We start from the raw sequence: 27,750 nt of genomic DNA, 5'->3' as shown, positions 1-27,750 counted from the left end.
ATTTTTTCATGTTTGCATTCAAAAATTTTATATTTAAAAAATTATATGTTTATTTCTAACAATAAAATTTCTATGGTTATTTTACACTATGTTTAAAAAACAGTTTTTAGTTTTCGGATACATTCAGATATATTGAAAAAACTTTTCACATTTAAAATAATTTAATAGGTATCAAAAATACTTACACAATTTTACTTAAATTAAAGACATTCTAACATATAGGTTTATGATAAATTTACAATATCTAAGATTTTTTATATCAGTCATTATTTATTAAAAGATTCTATTAAAAATATGCGTGATGACATTACAACATTAAATTAATTGATACACATTATTTAATTAAGGCCACAACGGCTGGATAAAAATTCTATGGTGGGAGGGCTTGTGAACTGTTAGGTTGGTATGAGTACAAGAAGACAGTTTGCAGGAAAGCAATCAAAAATATAAGAGCATATTTTAATACTTTTCTCAAAATATATAAAAATGCACTTATACTAGTAAGACATCCAGCCATAGAATTAATAAAGCCTAAAGGTTACATATTTGTAAGTTTATATCAGAAACATAATTTAAATTACAAATGATATTGCAACAAACCTTGGAAATTTAAATTGCAACTTAAATTTTCAATTGGAAGCTTACAAACTGGGGCAATTCTGTAAGATTACCCTTATTATTATAATATAATGACGTTGAAAAATTAAAATTAATATCAATGAAGTTGAGCATGGCCTTTAAGAAAAATATAGTCTCCAAAATAAATCACTCAATTTAATTTTCAAATCTTAGGACAAAGAACACAATCATTCGGAAGTTTTGTAACTAGAATTATCTAAAACTAAAGGTCATAAAAATAAAAATAAATCCATCAGGTGTGGAGTTGAATAAATAGGTTGCTCCTTAAAATAATAATATCCATGATTGAATAATACCAGTGTGGTCTGAAAGTAGGACTAGTTGAAAAGTAAACAAACTGGCTTCACGGGAGTGACTTGCATAATATTAGACAATACTGTAGAATAGTTATAATACCCTCCAACTTCTGACGTTTCCCACACATTCTGATGGCAGTACGCTACACTAGCGCCTCCTAGTGGCACGAGTTCTGCAGGCTGGTTTTCTTTCATACATTTTAATGGATTTTATATGAAATATTTTATGTAAATTATGGAAATCGAAAATTTAAAACATAAATTATTAGATAACTTACATACAATCTTACTGTTTTTTCTCATACAAAAAAAAATATTAAAGCGGCTATTAGGGTTTCCACTTTTTGACTTTTGAAATATTGGCATACATAGCTCCGGGACAAAAAGGCCCCTATCTCTTTCATCATGATTTTAAATAATGATTGTAGGATAAATAGATTTTATTTTGGTAAGATTAGGGTTTTCATTAACAGTCATAAGCCTACCGCTGCCACTAAGCACTATATAAATTCAATTATTTGCCCCAATTGTCTGGAAGGAATTTAACATGCAACACTAGGGCCTGTAGCGGCCAGAGTTGACAGTCAATACAAGTAAATACTGTCAATATTTTAATGGAGTTGGAAGTATTATTAATATTCTATGGTATTTGATATAAGTCAATCAGAATTCTTTTAAATCATAAATATTATTTAGATGACGATAATCAACATTCGATATTATATTATGAATACAAAAGTACATGGTATTGCCAGGAAGAAAATTTATTTTATTTTCATACCATAGAAAAGTTGTCAGATATTATTATGAATAGAAAAATAAGGAAAAAAAGTTTGAATAAGTAGGTACCCATTTCAATATTTTTATATAGTTACCTTCTCACAGGGACTGACAATATTACATAAGTGGACGATTGACAAGGCATCTTTGGAATGTTTGAACAAGTACATAAGTACCCACAAAGTATGTTTTCTTGGTCTAAAATGAATAGCTTACACTCTAAAAATATTTATACACAGTACACAAATTTCATATAATTAATGTATTTAAATTAAATGAAGTAAAATTTTTATTTTATTTGGAATGAACAAATACTAAGGCTAAATTAATGTAAATATTTTTCATTAAAGCAAAAATATGTATTTTTTAGCATTTATTACTTTTGTGCGACTGGAGAAGACAACAGATTAGCTGCTGTTGACAATTATCCTTTTTTTTACATGAGATCTTAATAATTAAAATTAGAAAAAAAAGTCATGGAGTTCTACAAAAATATTTACTCTACACATATACAGTTGAATTTTTTTTTACAAGGCACCCATCGATTACATTTATTGCATGAACACCAGACTATGGTATAAAACATTTTAGTTCTAGCGAATATGCAGTTGTTGCAATAAAATGTATATTGAATAACAATGATTATTGCATTCTGATTATAGATTATTGGCACACCTGCACCAGACTGCCACGTTACGATTGATACATAATTACTATTCATTGCAAAACAGATCTTTGTGCATTAAATTCTAATATTGAAAAAATGTATTATAAATCTTGGATCTAACAATATAATAACATCATAAAATACACCTAACAGCAAATTTATGGCAATAATTTTTTTAGCATTTTTAATTGACTTATCACTGATAAGCTTGTCATACAGTTAATTATTATACATATACACAAATATTTTTTTAATAAAACATACATTTACATAAAGTTTTTAGCGCTCATTTAAATAGCAAATTAGAAATATTGCAGAAGACTTACTCAGTGATGTAATGATGAGATTATTGATCACATATGATACTACTTCAAGTGACATTCTTTAAAATGAGATTTCCGTACCGACTAAACATAATTTATGACTATAGTAAATTATCTCACTACGTCGAAAATATCTGTTAACCACCGGAGTGGTTTTTTGGTATATTTTGCAAAAAAGGTTCGAGAGATTTATAGAAATTAAAAATATGGGATAAGCGGAGAAATCTAGGTGGATTCAATGGATTTAAGCCGTAGTAAGCTGTTTCATATGTTTTCATATTAATATTTTGAGGATTGGTATATTAATTATAAATAATATGGTAAATGTATATATATACATAAAAGACACTCTAGTAGTGGTGGTATTTAAAAAAATCTGTATAAATTTTAATCCCTATAAATTAAATATTATTTTTGTGCAATTAAACGAAAATGAATTAAGTATACAAAGAACACATAAAACAAATTACTGAACAATGTTCAAATTTATTTAACAATTTTCCCCAAAAAAAAAATTTTGATACGGCGTCACCCAGATATTGCCGGCGCAATGATGTTAAATTTAAATAATTATGACATCCATAAAATAATGGCGCATTAAAGTTGAGGTGATTTTTTGCAAAAATGGCAAATTATTCTGTTACATATCGACACCGGAAAGGCAAAAGGGTGTAAGTGACAATTTCGTGAAAAATGAGTTAAATACACAATTTTGATTGGACAAAAATTCTAATCAAAACTGTATGATTAACTCATTTTTTAATAAATTGTGGCTTATGCCCTTATGCCTTTCCGGCGTCGATTTCATTATTGCATATTTATTATATAAGGAAGACATTTAAATATAATTTATGTATTCTTAAATAAATACAATGTAATTTACCGCAAACTTGTGAAAATTGAGCTTTAAGAAACAAACACAAACAAAATTTAAAGTTGAATCAAAATATATATGTATAAGAATGTTCCAAAAGGATCCGATTATTTGAATAAATTTGTAAGAACGTAAAAAGTATTCTTTAGAATTAATTTATATTTTTGAGTAAAACCTTTCGAGATTCTAAATGGATAATATCTTGACTGTTACTGACAGTTGTAGATTTATTGTTGTTTCAAATTTATAAATACATTTCTTTGTAAAAAGAATATATTTACACGTAAAAAGTATTCTCTAGAATTTATTTATATTTTTGAGTAAAAGCTTCCGAGATTCTAAAAGTATAATATCTTGACTGGTTACTGACAGATTTTGATTATTGTTGATTCAAGTTTACAAATACACTTCCTTTAATTTTTATGAAAATTTTAAAGGTATCATTATATCAACAAAACATGAAGATGACAAAGTCTGTTGTCAATATGTTGGGATGAATATTTAAAGACTTAAGCATACATTGTTATACTTAAGAAGAAACACCATGAAGTCGCAAAATCATGTATTTGAAATACTGCGAGTAGGACACATCTTGGCCTTTGAAACAATCAAGTCTTTTTATAAGCCCAGAAAAAAATATGTTTCAGGCTTATTAAAACTGCTTTAAACTTCAAAATGTCTTACTTACCCCCTTTCAGTTATGGTTTTATTGAATAATTTTAAAAATAAGTTCTTTAGAAAATAATTGTAAAACATTTAAATATTTGTGTCTGAACTTCGCAAATAAATCAAAACAGGCGGCTGGTGTAAGGCGGGAATTTAAACCTTATCGCCCATGTACATAAGGATTGTTATTGTTAGCGGCTCGATTCCAAATGTTACACGATCTGGTGCATTATATTAACTTTTAAATCTGAGGCTAAAACACATTATGTATTTGGTTACTGTACAGACTCATAATCTTAAGAAAATCGTGTAAGTTATGTTTATAAATACGTCTACTTCAACAACTAGTTGCCTATGAAGCATTTCAACAGCATCAGCAAAATAATAACAATTTTTCACTTGTATCAAACACTTTGTGGGTATACATAATTATAATAATTAAAATAAAATAACTTTGTTTGAATACCACTTTATTGTATATATTTATAACCAACCGGTTTCAGTTCAACCCGAACCTTCATGAGAGTTATTAAGGTATTCAAACAAAGTTATTTTATTAGAATTATTATAAAATAATAACATTTATCAGAACAAAAATAATTGTAAAATAAAGATAAAATCCTGTTTGACTCTCCGCACCACAAATGGCGTACACTCATTGCAATGTTTTCAAAGATTGTTTTATCATTAACTAAAACGCTTGGAAAACATTATTGCTATTAGCAGTGGCGTAAACAAGAATATATAACATACAACTATAGTTCGGTTCGCAGTTCACCTTTCCAGAGGGCATTCACTAGATAAACACGTGAACTTGAAGTTTGGTGAACAAGCCCAGGAACATGGCATATTAAATCAGACGATATCAATCAAAATCTGACAAATTATTATCGTCTGGGCGTCAGCAATGCACAATCGTTTCTTTAAATCACTACCAACCAGAATTGACGACGTCATTTTATCAATCAATTACTTTATCTCTTTTTTTTGCATAGACATTACAAAATTTTCTTTTATCGTAGTTCATCACAACGAAATAAAAAAAGGATAAAGAAATAATATTGATATGTCAATTAAAAGCAATGCAAATACATAATAACATGAAGTCCACATTGTGATTACAATATTCCTGCGGTAGAAGTAGTAGCTTCACTCAGATCCTCTTCAGTAATGGCGCTTGTCTTGTTGGCACGGGGGAACAGAACGCTGTAGGGGGGCGGGGGCTGCTCCAGCTCCTCGTAAGTAGGCGGCGGGGGCCCCCGGCCTTGGGTAGTTCGCCGAGGGGGCCTCTGGGGGCTGCCAAGCACCACAGCGGCGGGGGCTTCGCAGTCAGGAGGCATGGGCGCTTGGGGCGTCTTGATGTGATGGCAGAAACACTCCCATAAGGCAAATAGAACCATCATCATGGCGCAGATGAGGGTCCCCAGCAGCAGGTACCCCCAGGGGCCGTAGGGGGCCAGGGCAGCCTCCAGGGCCGTGATCTTCTTCTCCCGCTTGGGGACCACAGACACATTCACGGTCACATCTGGAAATTCTTTAATATTAGGTGCAATCTATACTTGGTTAAAGGACACTCAGGTTAGTATCATTAGTAGAATATAAACTAAATGACATTAGCAATGCAAATGTTATATAACCATGGTATTTCCAATATCAGTATAAATAATGCAGGGAAATCTAGTGTTAATATCCAATGCTACCAGTTACATGTCTAGTGTAAGCCTCAAAGGCTGTGACAGGTCAATATGTATTATTAAAATGCACAGGAAATTTTCATCTGTGGCGCTGGCTCTCATAGTATTTTATGCATATAAATGAATATTTATTTGTATTTACATATTATATCAAGCCAGTACCGTGTGCTAAAATGCAACTTTGTACAGTAACTAATTTCAATAACAACAAGCATGAAGCTTATTTATGTATCCATAATTATTAAACATAAGACAGTGAGAAGAAGGGAGACAAAATAACTATTTAGGGCTTTAGGGGATGTGGCAACAATGTTGATGATAAGATACAGTTAGGCCTTTATTCCCAATAATATTACAAACTTATAGACACATTGTAAACATCTCTAAAGTGGCAAGCAAAAGTAAGGTACTTGCCATTCTTTCAATTTAGTACTAAACTGTCACGATCCAGTACCGTACTGTCTTTAGGAGACACATTGAACTCCCCTACTCAGATTTTCACCTGACAATGTGAAAATAGTGTGCAAAGTCCGCGTTCTGTTAGGCTCATTGCACCCGATTTCATCATATTTTTTGAGATACGTATTTTCTTATTTATTCAATCACAATTGCAATTAAGATCATTTTGTGAAATAATAATAATACAAATTTTGTGGATATTTAAAAAAAAAATAGTAGAAGAACTCAAGACGGCACAGGCACATTGCGCACAATATTGATTATTATTTAGTTGTATTTTTTTTCTTCATCAAATTTAATTTATTTTTTTAGGACCGGTTGCTTTGGAGAATTTCAACAATTCATAAAATTTCAATGTTCATTTTTGGGATCTGTGAAAGTCTGATTCAAGTTCTGTTATTATATTAGGCTAGTTGCTTGACGGAACTGAAATAATAAAGAACTTGAAAAAATCTTTCACAAAACTTGAATATTAACTTAAATTTGAAGAGTTATTAAAATTCTTCGAAACAACCCGTCCTTAGTATACAACCCTGTAAAGATCAGTGATTACTTTTGGAAAGCTGAAATTAATATAGGTAGTTAAGAATGGCCATTTTGTGGCTCAGAGTGGCTCAGAGGTGTGCCCGACAGTTGAAACCTTAAATTATTTAAAGAGGCAAGCTACCGACCTTCAGGTACAAACTGAACATCATCCAGGCCCAGCAGCTCCCCATGTCGGGAGGCTATTCGCTTGACCAACTCCTCGGCCCAGGATACTTTGCGGACGTCGCACAGAGCCTGGGTTTCGTCGGCCCCACCCTCGGGGCAGTGGCGCACCCCATCGCAGACCAGCGACTCAGACACGCAGAGCAGAGGGTCCTCGCCCACGCGCAAACAGACCACCTGGTCCTTCGTTAGGCAATCTTCACCTGCAGAAGAAGACGCCATGATGAAATACAAGAAAAACATCAGATAATAACAGTGGGAATGAATTTTTAGCACATGTTGTGGTATATCAGTTGGTTAATTTATTTATTTTCTTTAAAGAAAGACAAACATTCCCGGGGTACAAATAACCTGACAATATTTGAAAATCTCCTACTACCACCACAGTAAGCGGAAAATATTGCTTGTGTTGTGATGGAGGACTTAGCCAGCCATGGAATTGAACGTGCGATGCGTGGGTGAGACACAGACATGATGCCAACTCAGCTACTGAGCGGACATTTTTAATTTTTTTTAAAGAAAGACAAACATTCCCGGGTTACGAATAACCTGACAATTTTTAAAAATCTCCTACTATCACCATGGTAAAAAATTATATTTATTCTGGAACTGCTCATTAAGTGCTGCTAAATTACAAGGAAAATAATGTGATAGGAAAATAATATTAATGTTGTTGATATCTTGGCTATACACTATTGTGATCTTCAAATAAAAAAATATATATGTATACGCATCATATACTAAAAACAAATAAAATAAAACACTATATTTTTTTGTGGCTTAACAACATTGACTTTCAAATAGATAATAGTTTGTTATGTGAATATGGTTTACAAGGAGGTGACTACTGTGAATATTTATTTGGTTCACAACTACCGTTTTCAAAATGGTGAATAAATTAAAAGATTTTGGCATATTATCGTATTCGTAAATGCAAAAGTTGTTGCTGATTGTCATTAGGTTGAATCAAAGGTTTTTTTTTTTTTTTAAATAGTAATGAGATTGTAATGGCCTTTTATTAAACACTATAAAAAATAAAATCTCTAAATTATTTTTCTATTTTGTCAGTTACACATTTTCACATTTCCCCCCCGTTTTCCCATCTGACAGTTCACAAATAATTTGTTTAATTTGTCTTCAACCCTTTCAAAAATAGAACATTACATGAAGCCATTTGATATTTATCTACGGGTAGGAACTGATTAAAAATAGAAATGATGTAAATTTTATAAGGTAATGTTTCCTACTGCATTCCAAAGACAGAGAGAAAACGCAAGTAGGATGCATATTATTTTATATAATCAACCAGTAGATACTATAATTTGTTAGAAACTAGAGGCGCCATTTATAAATAGAGAAAACAGGTTTATTTACATAAATAATGTGAACTGGGCTCGGTAAAAGCAGAATTACCATAAGATAATTTTAGTATCCACACTAAACATGTTGTTTTGATAAATATGAAAGTAAATACATAAATGCACTTTTAGGGAAAAGATTTTTCTTGACACTTTAATTGATATTCGGTTTGTAGTCAAAATTAAATCTGAATAATTGAGTTTTATACAGGTACCACGTAGAACAACAAACAGAATGTTTATAAATACCCAAATAAACGTTGGAGAAGCCAGGTTTTAAAAATAATCCATGACTGCACTGTTATTAAAAATCATACATTTATTACTCCAACAAGCTCATAAATACAGTGAGAATCATCTATGATGCTAAGCATAAAGTGTACAAGTCAAAAACATCAACTAGTCAGAAGAGCGATATCAAATTTATAAACTGTGATTACTCTTATTGGGTGATGAAGTAAGAAATGCCTAATTTTTGTTGAAATATATTTTTAAACTTTTTTTAATTATATGAAGATATTGTCCCAGAGATTGAAAAAATGAAATAATTTTTTTTTTTTACTTCTTTATACCTAGCATGGTAGATATTATGTACAATGTGGTGGCATTCAAATAAAAACAAAAGTGATCTATTTTTTCATATAATTATTGTAAAGTAGGTAACAGGAGTAGGTAGCTGGAGACCCGCCTCTACGAGTATAGTAGAGGCGGGTCTCCAGCGACATTATTATCACAAACATTGAAACAAATATTTGTGCAAACATGAAACATTGGGGCAACGTTATGGCCCTGACACAATGTATAAACGTTTGGACGCTGGAGACCCAACTTACACACTTATTTAAAAATAAAATCATAACTTCAGTTGAGCAATAAAGAAACCAATTGATTTGCCGTAAAATAAATAATTCATTGTTATTCTATGATAAGGCACTTATTTCAGTCACAACTTTTACTGTGGTAATAAAAATTTACGGATATTAACTCCATTGATAATAAAACTTCAAGCTCTACACTAGACTAAAGAAATCACAGAACATGTTTTGTTGCCAAAATATAGTGTTATTCACATTATAATGTGTATCTTAGATCATTATTATCTGTTTTGTGTTTTAACGTAAATTGTTTACTTCAATGTTAGTTGGAATTTTGTATTCATAATATTATGTTGCAAAAATTGTACACACTTTAAGCTTATAATACACATTATGTCCACGCAAGGCCATACCTTCAAGAATTTGTAATAAAATAATAACTATTGACTAGCAAGCCAGAGGTCGCGGGTTCAAATAACTGCGCAAGTAAATTTTTGTGATTTCACAGTTTACTCATTTAAAATTATATATATTATATTTGCAGCACGTTCCAGAGTGGAAGATACTCTCAGAATTGAAAGATTGCTTGAAATGGCTTTAGCCGTGTTTGCCAGGTACTTTCCCACCTTCCTTTTCCCCATCTCCTTCCCCTCCCCACTACATTAAGGCTCATAATATACCCTAATTATGGATGCCATAGTCTCACTGGCTCCAGACGGTTGGGAGCAGTTCGGACTCTTTCTTTTCACAAAAAAAAAACACTTGTTTTGAAAATAACATGTTGAATAAATAATTTAACTAACTAACTAACCATCACGCAGTTTCTCCGCAGGGGTAGGCAGAGAGGACAGACTGCCAAACAAATCGGTCTTGGCACATACTCCTTGCCTCATTCACATTCATACATCGGCTCATACATACTCTTCAATTATTTTGACTCTTGACATGGCCCGACACAAGTATCTGATTCACTTGGTCGTGCCATGTCTTCCTCGGGCGTCCCCTACTTTCTGCTACCATTCATATGTGCATCATATATTCTCCTTACACCCCTTTCTCCGCTTATTCTCTCTACATGCCCAAACCATCTAAGCGTCCCTTTCTTGATCTTACTCATTAAACTTACATCATACATGGTTTTACCACACATACACCCCAGGGATCTCATTTCCACAGCATTCAGTCATGCTTTCTCTGCCAGTTCCATGCCTCACTTCCGTACATCAGGGTAGGTACCAGCACTCAATTGTGGACTGCTAGCTTCGCTTCTTTGGACAATTTTTTGTTAGCACCAACTGCGTTTAGTCCTCCATTAATGGAGTTAGTTACCTGCATTTACCCTTCTTTCAATATCTCTGTCAGCCTTCCCATCTCTCGTAAACATACTTCCGAAATACACAAACTCATCCACCTGTTCCAAGTATTCCTCATTCACAACTATAAAAAAAAAAAAATAATAATAATTTAAGAGAAACGAAAATTATATAATTTTAAAGGGTGTTCACTTTATCAAATAAATCATAATCACTGAGCGGGGTGGCCATAAAATAAAGGCTTTCTTCAAATCCTACCGTCATTATGAATGTGTTTTTGTAAACAAAAGTACAATAAATTATAGACTGCGAGACAATAAGTATATTATATTTAAAGTACAACTGGTGACGGTCAAAATGGAAGAAATCTACTGACACGCGAACTAGCCTTTCACACCCTTCATTCGCATCTTACATTCATCAGAGACTTTCGTTCTCTCTTATTCCATAGTCTCTGGTCTATGTTCATTACATTGAAGTTGACATAGTTTCATACAGGGAACCTAAACATAATTTTATTTTTATTGATTAAAAAACCATTTGATTCAAGCGGCAGTAGTTAAACCTCATTATAGTTAGGTCACAAGTTTGCTTTTTTTACTACAAAATAGAAGAATCTAAATCTATTTGTGAACAAGAGTTCTCAACCTCGGGGCTAATTTTGTATATTTTGCAATAGCCTAAACTCTGACTTTTACTTGGGCAACGTCCATGTGAACTCAATTTCAATTAGTTAGTATTTCTCCCACATAAAATGCTATGTTTGGCTAAAGATTCAGACCTTATCTGTCACATATTATGTGATCCATTGCAGCTATTCCCTTGTCGATATGTCGAATATCACATATATGAATGTCGTTAAATATGTGATTCATGAAGTTTCACTAAAGAACATTAATTATTTATTTTTGAAGTGAAACTTCTTTAGGCGCGTAATGGATTAATTATTCGGGGACGGAGTAAAACCGAGTCAGGATCGACACGAAAATGCGGGTACCCCCACCACCGCTCACCGTTCACTGTCCCTCTCTCACCATATGCGCTTGTTGAGGTGGGGGAGCCGCTCACGAACGTTCTCTCTCTTCTCTTCTTTCCTCTCTCTCAGACACCAGCGAACTGCGCCACGCCAAGCATCAGCTGCTTGGTTAGTATACTGCGTCGTGAGTGTAATACGAGTGAAATACGTAATTGATTGTGGTTCATACGGTTTGGTACAGAATTTCAGTGTTAAAAATGAGTAGTGACGAGATAGAGGTGATGAACACATCAGTGGCACAAGAGGAAATATCCCCTGAGAATCACCAAAGAAGAGGAGAGTCTGATTCACACAGTGATGACATTAACATAAGGTAAATATAACCTATAAGAGTTGATAAATATTTCACAATATAGTAGTATTGTTGGAATAGGATTGTTTAATATATTGGCGAGATTATATTAACAGTGAAATATGATGTAGGAATGTCGTTACAATCAAAGCAATGGCCAACAGGCGGTACAGACAGCGGAAAAAAGAATTAAAGCCTCCCAAACCTCAAGCTAAAACGGCAGCAGAACGTTGTAAAGCATACAGAGACCGTCAAAAACTTCGGCAATCTGCGGTAGCTGAAGCTATAACACCTGCTCCAGTTCCATCAAAAAAACGGAAAATCGTTCCAAATTCTACGTGTACTGCGAATTTATATATCGCACTTTAGTTACCATAACCCAATTATCACGACATTAGGAAATGATATTCATGAAATTGACAATGAAAATGGCACATGATTGGTAAATTGTCATTGTAATTTCTTTGTAATTTTTAATTGTAATATTGTTATTTATGTAATATTGTATACTTGTGAATAAATTGAAAATTTTTGGAACTATACATTAATCGAACGTCATTCATCTATAAGAAAATATTAGAAAAAGCAAATCCATGCTTCGTCGTTGAATTATTTAACCTCTAATTTTCAAACTAACCTAAGAGAGAAAATAGAGATGATGAAATGAAAATAGAGAGAGAGGAATACTAGAAGTTTCACTTCTGTCTTGCGTAGGCTTGACACACCCACTTTTTCATTAATCCTTGGGAAACCAACAGTTGAATTTTATAATTTATGCCAAAAATACAACATACAACCAATAAAATTATAGATTTCCTACTTGCGTTATGAAATTAACAGAACAAAATTACATAAAACTTAAACAAAAACTATAATTTAATGAAAATAAATTACTTTGTATACATCGTAGACATTATTCGAACCCAATGGTTTCTTATCAGGATAAACATATAGTTTATAATAATAATTAAATTTGCAATTATTGAAGAACATAACATTATAATATAAAAAAGACAGGTGCACATTTAAAAAAAAAAGTTTATTTTTTGCACAAATCTTACAAAACTGAGAAATCTAAACAAATTAAATTCACAAAAGAAACAACAGAAAAGTTACTCAAGACATGCCATTTTGTCAAATGTGCCGTTTGATGGGATAGATTTCATTGAAATGGCCAGCATTGTAAAGTTTAAGAACCAAAGTCAATCAATCGAACGATCAAATTAATATGCATTATAATGATGGTTTTACCTGCATTGACAGCGGTGACCACCAGCCTCAAGTTATCTGTCCGCTTGGGGGGCTTAGGGGGCCACCATTGCACACGAATGGGCTGGGGAAGCATCTCCAAGGGGCCCAGGACCAGCCCGGGGGCGCACGGAGAGACCGTCACGGCCGCCCCGCCCAAGCTGCTGCCTCGCTTCGAGTCTAAGTAGAACTACAGACACAAAAGAAAAGTTCAACTAAATTCAGAATTTTTGTGATAATGTTCTTAGCTGAAATTATGACTGTCGGAAATCGTTTGCAGCTATAATAATACACGGTATGTAGTTGGAAAAAGTTCACGGTTGTGATACTCATGGTGCTTGGAAAAATATCACAATTGGACATAGTCCAACTGCCATAGGCATAGTTCACAGCTATGACTATGGCAGTTGGACAACATTCACAACTATGACTATGGCAGTTGGACAAAATTCACAACTATTACTATGGCAGTTGGGAAAAAGTTCACAGCTATAACTATGGCAGTTGGACAAAATTCACAACTATGACTATGGCAGTTGGACAAAATTCACAACTATTAATATGGCAGTTGGGAAAAAGTTCACAGCAATAACTATGGCAGTTGGACAAAATTCACAACGGCCACGGCACTTATGCAAAGATCGAAATTGGGTAATTTTCAGCTTTGAGAGTATGGTATTTAAAAACAAAATTATGACAGCAATTTTATCTTGAATTCCTGCAACGTGTGGTTTTATTTTAGGTGTGTTCATGGTTTCAGAAAACAAAATTATAATTTTTTAAGCTTCCTCATTTCAGTAAAAGATACCTATTATAGCTACAATTTGTACTAACTAATGATTATTCTGAAAGATTACTTTAATAGCTTCCTGTACTTAAATAATCTTATCATTAAAAACACATACTAAAGGTGACAATTAGCATTAATTGTGTTTTAGTCATAGCTGGTTTAGTTGAATGACAAATAGTAGATACAAAAAGGGTTATTTTTAGATTCTTAAATGCGTTACACGCTTTTCAGCCATTGTGAAGTTTAACATCAATTTGAAATTAAACAAATTAAAAACCACTTGGAGGCAGTGGCAGCCAGCTAATATGTGCTCCCGAGCGCCGAACAACCAACAAGATTTCCGACATGGCTAATCACAATACGAAACTCGGTTCGGTTATAATATCTCATACAAAAGGTACCTACTTATTAAGCGCGCTTAACTTGCAGACCGACTTTGACTTGTGCCTATGTTTGTAGCAGTTCGTTTTCGATTGCGATCCAAAATTTAACTGCTTTGTCGCAAATTCTGTGGAACAGTCGAAAGCGTGGGTACATACCAGTTCATACTATTCTTTGCAAATAATACCTTATCGAGGACGGCGTTTGGGGTTTTACCACCACATCAGAAGGAACGGTTTATTCAGTAGAAAGTTAAACTAAAACGCGTATGTTTGATATTATTGTCAATATCGTATATCAATTACCATCTGCTATTTTTCAGCGAATGTTCCGCTTCTTCGATACAAGCATACAGGATAAAACATGTCATTAAGAGATGAGTGATGGTCAGATTTCTTATTATCGGTTTAGTCAGTACTCGCCGTTGCTGGGCATTGTCTGTTGAATTAAAAACTTTTCTTTCTCTGCGAAAGTTTTGAAGTTTAATTGCAGGTTATATCGATCTTGTATATCAATTATTAATAAGGCATATCAATTGCAGGTTGTACTAATTTATGATTACTTTTGTGTTTGTTCAACGTATAAATTAAGAATGAGTTTGAATGTGTAATACATTAAGAACAATAGGTCGAGTTTTGAAAACAAAGTGATAATAAAAAATGCCGGTCCACCTAAAACCTGAACTGATAATAAAACAAGAGTGCAAATCTGGATCGAAGAAGTTTACTCGATCATTTAACAAAACAATGTATAACAAAGCTTCGTAGCTCTGTGCATGTGATCAATTGAATAGTTTATTTTGTTTTCCGTGTTTAATTTACGATATTGATTCAGTTTGGACAATCAGCGGTGTTACTGATGTAACTCACCTTTCTGAAAAAATCAAAAAACATAATTCTTGTCATTTACATTTACAAAAAGTTTTGAGCTTAAAGGTTTTAGGAAAAGTTAACATCAGAATGCAATTGGATTCAGGCTACCGTGCCTAAGTTAAACACCATAATGAGCTATTTAATAAAAATCGATACAGGTCAAATTTCCCAGAACATGATTTCAATGTGACGCTTAAAACGTATGACTTCCTAAATAAAGTTCAGTAAAAGGCGAACTCTGTGCAATTTACGCCCGCGACGATTTTTCAAAAGCTAATGGCGCTTTATCAATTTTACAACTTTTTTATAGTACTTGTTTATTAGAAGACTTTCCCGAGACTGTGAAATTACTAAAACTTTTGTGCACCATTCATGATCTTTGGAATGACCTCAGTTGAAAGCTAAAGATGTTTCTCAACGTTAAAAATAATAAAATCTTTTTTAAATACGTTGAGCCAAGACAGACTGAACGCACTATCAGTGTTTAGCAATGATAGAGGTCTTCGCTAAACAAAAGGAACAGAGAATAGAACTTCTTTATAAATAGGTATGTACCTTTATTTAATTTATTTTATGACTTAATGTTGTAATCCGGTGAACCCCCACATATTTTGACCACCGGCCGCCACTGCTTGGAGGGCATTCCACCTGATGACTGATCTTGTAAAGAAAAAGTATAGAAAGGTGATATAGTACAGGTACATCTTAACCTGTTAACCGGGCGGGACGTATAAATACGTCAAACGTAAACAGTATCGGGTACGGGTAGAACGTATGAATACGTCCTTGAAATATATGTTGCGCCCTGGAACGAGCGGGACGTTATATTTCCGAGCATATCACACGGAAATTGAGTTTTTAATTTAAACATATTTTAATTTTTTAAACTCAATGTTTCTCTTTTATCTGTGTGCTTTTATTCAGTATTCTGTAATTACAACCTTTTTTATATTTTTTGTAATCTTTATAATTGTTTGTAAATATTCTATTTTTTTAATCCGATGTTTTCATTTTTATAATGCATAAATGAAAAAAAATAATAATATGAAATTACGACCTCCGGGCGTGACGTACTGATACGTCCTAGTGAAGGAGTTCGCGCCCGTTATATGCTGCGTAATTCAAAACGGAATTCCCCGGTTAACAGGTTAATATATAAAAATGCAGCCTTCAAAAATACAAAACTCAAAAAGTAGTCGACTGATATCGCGGACAATTTTAACATTTGTTCTTATTAGTGTCAGGAGTGGTTAGAGACTAGATTGAATGTATGAAGAAGTCGGGGACGCCCGAGGAATACTTAACGCAATATCACTGCACGGGAATGAGATACAGAATCGAATTAAAGTCGAAATGTAATGTAGTTTTTTAACAGTAACATTGTGGTACACAGTAGTGAATGGTGGAAAACGTCGGAGACGCCTGAGAAAGACATTATCATTAGCAAAGAAATCCACTAGTATTATCACATAAAACATAGCTAAAGTTTTAATTAACTTATAGAAATAATATTGGAGAAGTTCAAGCAGCAACAATCAATTTTTAAAACAGGTTTTGCGAATATGTAAAACACAGGTGGAAAAAAAAATTGTTTGAATGACTCATTACAAATTATGTATATTAAATCATTATTTATTTTTACAAACCTGTTTTAAAAACATACATTTTGTTGATGTGGGAGTATAATTTTTATATTGGCGACTAATTTGCAACAGCATGTTTAAGCAAAAACAAAATCCCCAATATTTCAGAAGGAAATGACAGTAAAAAGCATAAACCAGTTGGCATCAGGACCTTGCACAATCCTTGTAAATATGCTGGCCATTGAGCTTTGGTATTTACTTTAGCCGTGAAACTTTCAAAGGACAATTTTATTTAGTCTCTGCTTTAAAAGGATATTCAAGGTTAAATTATTTTTAATGTCTCCATGAGGACAATTTTGTTCAGTAGTAAGTAATATTAACAGAAACACACAGTCCTTTAGTTGTAATATAGTACGGTAGAGGAAAATTCTTTTAACCACTCAAACGATTTTTAACATATTATGGCAAGTTTGCAAAAACATTTTTGGCAATCGCTTGCCATAATGTGCCATTTATAAAAGCTAAAAATATGTGATAGACGGTAGATTCATTGGATTTATACCGCAGTAAGCAGCGTTCATATTTTTCCATATTAACAAACTTCGTATGGGAAAGGTATTTCTACCCGTTCGGTCGATTGTTGCTTAAGGACGGGAAGGGTATTTTTACCTTTTGCGCCTGCTTCATTTCAATGGCAGAAAAGAATAAATTATCCAATATTTTTGTATGAATATTATATGCCAATCTCTTTCTAAAGGTCCCAACTATATGTACATAATTATCAAATCACAATACAATTCTTCATTTTATATTTATATTCGAGTCTTTCGTGTATATCTTGATAAGCCATGCGTTTGAAGATTAACGAAATAAGTAATTTTTCGGTTAGCCATTTTATAGCTTGGGTATGCTGAGTTAGTATGTAGAAATTCGAAAATATAGTGATTTAAAACAAATTAAAATAATTCGCGCGGGACCTTTATTTTCGTCCGTCGCCAGCAATCCGCCGGCGCAAAAGATACCCGCCTGAAGTGTGTTAATATTTTGAGGAACGATATTAATTAAATAATATGGAAAATATATATACACACACCCATCCCTCGAGTAGTTATAAGGTATTGCCAGAAACCCGAAAAAAGTTTCCTATATGAGAATTCCATAGTTTTACTGTATAATATTTCAGTTGCACTGACCAGCGAAATACATGCCCTAAGTAAAAAACTATAATATCTGCAAATCAATTACTTGACTGGAGTAAACTTGGAAGTTTTTCTGTAGTTAATTAACATAAAAATAACATTGTACAAGGTGTCCGTAAAGTATAGTAACTTGTAGTAAGTGTAGTGATTCTACATGATAGTACAAGTAAAAAATATAAATAACTTTTATCAAAATTTCAACATTTTTATGTAGTTTTCAGGTAAAACTGTTTCATTGTTTATGTGTAAAAAAAAAACTTCTACGGAAAAAATATTTTAAATAAAAATCAACAGAATTCAAAACGGAAAAAAAAAACATTTTTTTTTTTTTAGTTTAATACATCTATTTTCAAATGTTTTTAAAAAATAAAATAAATAATTATTGGTTTTACTGAGAATTAAACCTTCCTATAAATGAACTGGAGTCGACAACTTTACGGACCGGGTCAAATCCTGATTGGATGAGACCAACATTTATTGCGTATATTAACTGCTGTAATGTCATGGAATTTCAATTTTTCGTATATGTCCATCTGAATGCGTGATTGCCGCCAAAAGTTGATAGAATGTAATAACATAATCTTATTATGTAGAATCACGTCCCGAAGTGACTTCACTTTACTCCCATACACCTAGTATAGCATACAAAACTAGCTCTAAACATCACCTTTTCCAGTTTTATAATATTCAAAGTTCGCTCCTGTGAAGTAAGAGATTTGGAGATGAATTATCTTGATAAACTTACAACTTGAAGGGTGCAATCGTCAACTGTTTTATTTTTTCCAACAGCATTGGACATCTTTTCGGACTTTCTTCTTAGCCGCCATTTTGAAACCGGCTCATCCCTGAGGACTTCAAATGGATTCTAGAAAGAAATAAAACATGTTAAATAATCAAATTTAATAGTTTATTTAAAGCCGTAAAATGGGCAACATACTGGTGACCTTGTATAAATTATACGCAGATATTTTGTTCGGAAAAATATACATATTTGAAAATATTGATTTACATTTCCACAAATCGTGTACATGTAATTATAATATGTAGGTCAGTGATGAATTTCACAATCGTTAAAAAAAGCATTTTCTTCATAAAATAAATATTTCCTGTTGATTTGAAGAAATGAGATTTCAACATTTTCTCAATGTCATTCTCCGTCCAATTAGCAATTTATTTATTTGCAATACTGTAAAATGCATTTAGGCTAATAAGTCTCCTTCGACGGAAACAATCTTCCCAACATGTCTTCCATTGATATGCTTGGTGTAAATCTAAGTGACCAGCTCAGGCAAAGGGACTCCATCGAAGCCATAGTCAAGTTACTGTGCAGAGCCCGCAGAAACTGAAGATATTACACGACTGCTGACAAATCGCAAGTGCGCACCATCGTTAAATTTGGCAGCCACATCAGGTCTGGAGCCCCAAAACGACTGAAAAAACTCTTGACTCATTGTGGTTTGTTTGACAGATTCCCCTATCTTAACAAGCATTTTGCAATCTTTAGAGCACAAGTGTCACATAGGTATGCTGTCCTTGTTCTACCGGCATTACAATGCAAGATGCTCCGTGGAACTAGCGCTGTTGATTCAAGCCTAATATATGTACACGTTTGACATTTTTCACATGAGAACGGGTAGCTTCTACGACTCTATCTTGAGTTCAACAGCTCGAATGTGCAATGATTTGCCGACCTCTGTGTTTCCTACAATTCTATTGTTACTCCGCATTTAAATTATTGTTCTAGTGTTTTATTCTTATGTAACGAAGCCCAAAATAATAAACTCCAGGTTATACAAAATAGGGGGATGAGGATGATTTTAAAATGCAACATTTTTACTAGAGTTAAAATTATGTTACAAAATTTAAATATGATGACAACCAAACAACATAAGTATATAATATATAATACGTTAACAATGATGTATAAGCTTCAAAATAATATGCTCCCAAATTATCTGCAAAGAAATGTTATGTACCATGAAAATGTTCACAATTATCCTACGAGAAGACGCAGAGATTTTAGGCTTCCCAAAACTAAACTTTCATGCACACAAAACAGCGCGTTTTATAAAGGGCAAAAACTTCATAATAACCTACCAAATGTCATAAAGGAAGCCACAAGCCTTAGCACTTTTCGTAGGACATGTGCTTTATATGTAAAAAATAATTTTTGATTGTTGAACATACTCACCAATATTATTTTAGTCACCTAGATATCTTATATAATATAATTTTGTGTATTTATCTTTTTCTCTTAAAATGTTATTTTTTGTATTTTTTATATTTTCCTACTAGATGTATGAAAAAATTTGCGTACATCTAAATAAAGATTAAAAAACAAAACAAAAAACAATATGGGTTTCTTCAAGACCCATGTTCACTCCTTCCTCTCCTCAAAAAGACCCTCCAAACAGCATCCCCAGAGATGACATAGGCCATGAGGGAAATTATTTTCCTTACGGCCTCCTGTGTGGAGTTAATGTAAAAAAATAAAAATATTTTATTCTGAAATGTGGGGAGTTGAGTCTGTTTCCGCACATCACAAAGTGGTGACTTGACAATATCTCCTACTACCACCACAGTAAGCAGAAAATGTTGCTTTTATCGTAATGGAGGACTTAGTCAGCAAAGGTATTGAAATCATTGCATTTTATAATGAGGACATTTCCGAAGTTGCGTGTCTCTTAAACAAAGCTACTATTCAATGATTCTAAAAGCCCCCGACTGTCCCACACGGAATAACATACACGAAGACTGCAAAAACAATTAGCAAGTTGGAAGCACTGCAGTATCTGGGAAGGCCAAACATGCAGTAGGCGTTGTTATACTGCACGTGAAGCCTTTCCATACTGCTCTTCAAAGTTGGCCTAAAGTTCGATACTTTTAAAGATCAGTCATTGCTGGATGAAGACCTACCTATGTCCCTTAGCATCTTCCTTGCCATTAGATTTAGAGTAGAATCATTAAACATACTAATTTCGGTTGCGGGTCTGTCTGTGAGTGATTCTAACTATAGCTCAATGACCTCGGATTTGTTTAGAATTAGGAGTTATTTTCAAAATTTGGAACTGTTTGTGTCAAGAATTCAGACGAGCAATAAAGTACCTACCTATAATGTAATTTTTCAACAGAAAATTATTTTATTTGTCAGTTTCAAAATTGGAATTAATAAGAATTCAGACAAGCGATAAAGTACCTACTTATAAATAAGTACATTTTCGTGAATATTTTTCCTTGATATTGTATTAGGGGCCGTTCAAGCATTATGTAAGCAGATTTATTACAATTATTTACCCCCTCTTCCCCCTTGTCACCAAAAGTAAGCAAAGCTCTTACCCCCCCCCTCCCTTGCTTACATAAAAATTGGTACCTATATGCATTTTTCTGTTAATGTATTCTGTTTTTTAAGCGAGTACCTAAACATATTAATTATTTGTGGGAATCCCCGAATATGTATTCGGTTTTCAAGCATAGACAATGTGTGGGTTGCCAATGTGTAAAAAAAAATAACTACTGCTGAGCAGTACTGAAGTAATCACTATCTCGACCCCCTCACCCCCCCATGTCATCAAAAATAAGCAAAGCAAAGACCCCCCTGCCCCCCTATAGTGCTTACATAATACTTGAACAGCCCCTTACAGAAAATATAGCAGGATTCAAATTACAAACATCAATAAAGATTTTTTTTTTCCTTATTATTCTAGTTTCATAAGTTGAGCTCCATAACACGTGGTTATGAGAGGAGTATTTAAAAATATAATAGAAATTGTCCCTTTTCAGATGTGTTCTTTGCATAAATTTTCACAAATCCTACAATTATAATATCCCGTGATTTTTCACAGGTCTATGGTAGTACAATATAACATATGTATGTAAGCGGGTATTAAATGTGAAAAATCAATTGATACACATCTTCCATTCCTGAATATGCATATTAGTCGCTTGCATCACCAAGTACATGTGGGTATTAACCAATTTAACATACTTAGATAAAGCCACTCATTAAGTCAAATATTTAAATGAATCAATCAATTAGGTACATATATCTATTAGGCACCACACATCAATGATATGAGGTACACAAGATTGGCTTTCGTGTACCCGTAGCAGACTAATGTAATGGCCTACATAATGTATAGTTGTCATATTTATTAACCATTTACGCTTTCAAATATTTTTAATCTCAAAGACACGGTGAAATTTCACGGAATTTCGGAGCTTCCGAGGTATTTTAAAGCTTATTTTTGAATCAGGAAAAAATGTTAATAATAAGGTTATCTGATTTCTAAAATCAGGAAAAAATGTTAATAATAAGGTTATCTGATTTCTAAAATCAGGAAAAAATGTTAATAATAAGGTTATCTGATTTCTAAAATCAGGAAAAAATGTTAATAATAAGGTTATCTGATTTCTAAAATCAGGAAAAAATGTTAATAATAAGGCAGACATAATTAATAAACAGCAAATTCTTGTAAATCCTCTTTTGAACCTTTTCCCACTTAACCGGTCTTTCCCTGCTAATGGTTTTGAAATCCCTAATTGATAAACTTTCCCCATTCTTACCCCTCCCCCTCCCTTCTGCCCTTTCCGCCCATATGTAATCTATATTTAATTTTTAAGTTTAGTATAAGTTTGATCCTGAAGAAGTGAACATTTTTCACGAAACATGTTGATTGTGTACAAATAAAGTGATGTAGCTAAGTTATTTGTCTTTTTATTAAAATAGGGACACACTAGCAATGGGTCATGGCTCATTTTATTAAGAGCGGGAGCCACCAGCTCAATATTTTCGTACAGATCAAAGAGTCAAGACAATTGAACGGGAGCATATGAGCAATGAGAATATTGTGCTCGCCCGGTACGGCTCCCCCGATACTGCTTCCCCGATACGTGAGTACTACCTATTCAGTGGATTAGAGAGGTACTGAACTTTTTAACAATCAACAATCAATTTCCGAGGTGGGTATCGGAACTGCCGCCCCGGGAACCATTCATTGGATAACAAACACCTCTGCCATAGGACACCCCAAGTGGTTCACTACGTTTGGTGACTTAGCAGGGGTGCCCACGTTCTTGGGGATGAGGATTGTCTAGGTCTTGGAGGCAATGCTTCTGCCCACCGACTGCGAGGCAGGCAAGATTTGCAGACTGATTGAGGGAGATCTTTTTACCTCTTTAGCACGACCCTCTCGACCAATCGCCTTGCACCACAGTGAGAGGGATGGATTCAAACATTCGCTTCTCCAGGACATATTGACCCCCAGATTCCTACCCACCTCTCATACCTTTTAACTTCCCAGATCTTCGTCTCCTTCTTTTCCTTTAAAAAAACCCTCCACACAGCATCCCCAAAGAGGGAAATTTTTCCCTGAGGGAAATTATTTTAGAACCTCCTGTGTGGAGCTAATGTAAAAATAAAAAAGGCGTCAGATATTAGAAATCATAACATTTTAAATGTAAATATCGATGGGCATAATTTGTTATTGAATACTAGTGGAGGGGGGCTCAGGTAGTTTATACATCAATGTCTTGCAATATTCAATAATTCAATAATTTTTGAAATTGAATAGCTATTCCAGAACAAGATAATGATGACAATAGAAGCAGTTAACTGATACGCTAATGACGGACATGTCACCTTGTTGTTATGCAGTTTTAATGAAGTTTAATTATAGTTTCATTCTTGGTAATCAATTAGTCGAGTTATCACCTGGAGTCGACTCACGGTAAATAATGGTAAGTTAATGATATCTATCGCTTTAAATTAGGTATGTAAATGGTACTGCTGTTACTAATTTTGTATGCAGGCGATGCATGATATGACTGAAAATTAAGTAACAAAGAAAGCATGCATGAGTACAAAATGAACATGAATAGATTCTATCCTAGACTCTCTACAAAACTTATTTTTTGACAGATTGACATTATTATAACATATGCAGACAGCGCTACCCGCAAACTTTTTGGGTGATATAATACAAGCCCCCAGACGCATGGGCGCCCGCAGAAAATTTTCTAGGGGGGGGCAAAATATTTTTAGTAATGTTTTAATGTAGTTTTAATTTACTGTAGCGTATTTGTATGGTGAACGAACGGACAGCACACTGTAGTAATAAAGGGCATACTGTATAAGAAAAAATATTACTACATAAATTTAAAATAAAATTTATTTTTTAAACAAGAACTGGAGTCGTCTGTTATCGCTACCAAACATATCTACAATTTTGTCCATAGTCTTTTTTGTTGCAGTTCACTTTGTCTCTGTGCACGCTTAACATGCACAATCCAGACAGACGTTCATCTCACATTGTAGATCTAAGCCACGTTTTTACACAACGTAATGTGCTGAACGATCGCTCCACCGTACATGTTGTTGCTGGTAATGTTAGCAAAACTAGTAAGGCATACCGAACATACGAAACTCGGATAAAACTTTGTAAAAGGTAACAAGTCGATGAAATCTTGGCTACTTTTGTATTCTCGCGTTTTCCGAAAATCAAACCAACTCAAAGCTTCTGTTTCAAAATTATCAATGTGGTTTAATTATTAATGGTAGACATTATATCCTTAAACTGTTGACGTTACAGTTTGCACAATTTCGAAGGATTTAAAATAAGGCAAACACAATATCTAATGATTTAAAATAAAAGTAACATTATTTAACTATTTTCAATCAATACAGGGGGGGGCAAGTGCCCCCGCTGCTGGGGCACCCATGTCCAGACGCAATTAATGAATGAAGATTCATTCAAAATTCAGATTCTTTGCAAAAAGTAGTACCAAATAGTACCAAGTTGTGCGTGAGTCATCTTGTCTTTTTCGTTTTCATGCAAGACATGCGAGAAGGAAGATTTTACGTTTATGACTTACGTAGACTTCTTTCTGGGAATACTTTATAATATTTCAAAGTAACTAACTAACCATCACGCCGTTTCCCCGCAGGGGTAGGCAGAGAGGACGGACCGCCAAACAACTCGGTCTTGGCACACACTTCTTGCCTCATTCACATTCATACATCGTCTCATACATACTCTTCTATTATTCTGACTCTTGACATGGCCCGACTCGAGTATCTGATTCACTTGATCGTGCCATGTCTTCCTCGGGCGTCCCCGACTTCTGCTACCATTCGCATTTGCATCATATATCCTCCTTACACTCCTATCTTCGCTCATTCGCTCTACATGCCCAAACAACCTAAGCGTCCCTTTCTTAATCTTACTCATTACGCTTACATCAGCCTTGCACTCTTTGCGGATCTCCACATTCCCCACACGATCAAACATGGTTTTACCACACATACGCCTCAGGGATCTCATTTCAACAGCATTCAATCTACTTTCATCCTTTCTTTGCCAGTTCCATGCCTCACTTCCATACATCAGGGTAGGTACCAGCACTCCGTTGTGGACTGCTAACTTCGCTTCTTTGGACAATTTTTTGTTAGCGCCAACTGCGTTCAGTCCTCCATTAACGGAATTACCTGCATTTACCCTTCTTTCAATATCTCTGTCAGCCTTCCCATCTGTCGTAAACATACTTCCTAAATACACAAACTCATCCACCTGCTCCAAGTATTCCTCATTCACAATTTTATTGCACACTGTTTTCGTACTCATTCAAAGTAATAAATAAAAACACTAGGTTAAACAAACCTACTAAAAATAATAGTTTTAATGACATGTGTAATTCTAGTATGAGAAATTAAAGTAGGCTTAGTTCTCTCCATGTGTAATATTGTCTGTGTATAATTCACGACTGTGTAATTTCATTCTGACACCACTTCTACTCTCTTTTACTCACAAGTTTATACTCTGTACAATAAATTTTTACGTTTATATTTTTAAAAGCATAATTTTTTTTTTTAATTTTACACTACTAACCTCTGCATCAATAATCCTAAGTGACAGCGCGTATACATTGGGCGCGAAGATGTTGAGCGTGCAGGGCAATGTGGGTGTACCCTCGTCCCCGCTGGACAACGTGAGACTTAGCGCGGAGGCCCGGCCCGACGAGTGCAGTTTCACCTCCTGTGTGGGACCGCACAGCAGACCCTCTCCCAAAGCTGGAAATAAACAAATATTGTCATAATATGAAGACCAATAGCATTGAAGGTAAGAAATAAAATTGATCGCTTTAGGATGGTTGATAATGAGAAGTAAAGAAAATTTTATTTGCCTTCTCCGAGTTTAGAATCCACAACAACTACAAATTCTAGTCAAAGAGCCTTTTACTAATCCACAACAACTATAAATTCTAGTCAAAGAGCCTATCACTAATCCACAACAACTATAAATTCTAGTCAAAGAGCCTATCACTAATCCATAACATATATCAATTCTAGTCAAAGAGCCTTTTACTAATCCACAACAACTATAAATTCTAGTCAAAGAGCCTATCACTAATCCACAACAACTATAAATTCTAGTCAAAGAGCCTATCACTAATCCATAACATATATCAATTCTAGTCAAAGAGCTTATCACTAATCCATAAACGTGTCCTCCAAGCGCTTTGTGTTTTTTTTTTTTTTGTATTTTCAAGGGAAATGAGGCAAAATCCCTTAAATTATCCTTTCCCTTATTTTTAAAATCAATCAAATAAAATTTTAACTTAAATAATAATAAATTTAACAACCAGTTATTAGAAATATATAATACGTGATTTGAGTGCAGTGTTTTAAAAGTGAATATTCGGAAATTTTGCTCAAAAATATTTGATATTCGAAACGAACGTCGATCGGTAAATGCACCCCAGATGTTTTCAACGGAATTCTCGGAAACTCTGAATGCAAGTGTTTTGCTAAGCCCAGGGTAATTTATTATCCCGTCACTTTTTATTGCGGGCAGAATGCACCACTTCAACAATCACCAGGAACAGGATTACATGGAGATGAATGATGGACTAGCTGAACGTCACAGCAGTGCTTCCAGGGTCTTTTATCTGTCTGAGGTGTCAGCGCTTTATTAGCAGCAGACACACACCTGGACGGATGACGAACCTCGTGCCGGCACTGTTGGTGGATGCGGTGGACTCTCTCGCTGCAGCAGCTGGTCCAGTTTCTTCACCACCAAAGATTCTTGCTGCAGAGTCTCCATTTTCTATCTTCGTCGAACGTCACAGCGGTGCTGCCAAGGTCTGGTATCTGTGAGAGGATATTGTGTCAGCGCTTTGTTAGCAGCAGACACATACCTGGACGGATGACGAACCTCGTGCTGACACTGTTGGTGGACGCGGTGGACTCTTTCGCTGCAGCAGCTGGACCAGTTTCCTCACCACCTGGGATTCTTGCTGCAGAGTTTCCATCTTCTATCTTCGTGTCACCTGTTTCTGTACTTCATTTTACTTAACTTAAATTCAGTTTATTTATTTTTTAATATTTATATTTTTTGTAATACCTGCATCAACTGTAAAGCGCCCCTGAGGTGATATCTCACAAAAGCGGCGCTATACAAATTGTCCAGTTAATAAATATATCAATTCTAGTCAAAGAGCCTATCACTAATCCATAACATATATCAATTCTAGTCAAAGAACCTGTACCACGCTACCGTGAAGAATTGTTTAATTTATTTTTAAATTAGAGACAAATTCACAATACATCTCCTCCTATAGGTCCCCCAAACACGTATAAATTTATCCGGTATTAGACGACTATGCCAAAACTAAACGCAGAAAACCACATTAAGAGGATTAATGCTTGCAACACGGAATGACTTCTACATTCATATACGCCTGATAATGGACACTGTAATGC

General features: G+C 34.1%; 1 protein-coding gene across 2 annotated transcripts in view; it reads right to left on the bottom strand.

Moving 5' to 3' along the window:
* Positions 1-152: 152 nt before the first annotated feature.
* LOC149421930 (uncharacterized) overlaps positions 153-27,750 on the bottom strand; it is a 50,808-nt gene continuing 23,210 nt past the window's right edge. Inside the window, exons 2-6 of one of the 2 annotated variants that reach the window (XM_089634162.1) lie at positions 25,877-26,058; positions 18,739-18,858; positions 13,172-13,358; positions 7,070-7,309; positions 153-5,779 (exon numbers count right to left, since the gene is read on the bottom strand). In XM_089634162.1, coding sequence (XP_089490288.1) covers positions 5,364-5,779; positions 7,070-7,309; positions 13,172-13,358; positions 18,739-18,858; positions 25,877-26,058 — 1,145 coding nt within the window. In that variant the 3' untranslated portion in view covers positions 153-5,363. The remainder of the gene's footprint in view (positions 5,780-7,069; positions 7,310-13,171; positions 13,359-18,738; positions 18,859-25,876; positions 26,059-27,750) is intronic. The other variant, XM_089634163.1, reaches the window with a different exon arrangement.

This window comes from Hesperophylax consimilis, chromosome 8 (assembly GCF_061612785.1).
Source record: "Hesperophylax consimilis isolate HC1 chromosome 8, BYU_Hcon_1.0, whole genome shotgun sequence".
NCBI classification, from domain to species: domain Eukaryota; kingdom Metazoa; phylum Arthropoda; class Insecta; order Trichoptera; family Limnephilidae; genus Hesperophylax; species Hesperophylax consimilis.
Note: the sequence above shows the minus strand (reverse complement) of the source record. Positions and strands in the feature narration are given on the sequence as shown.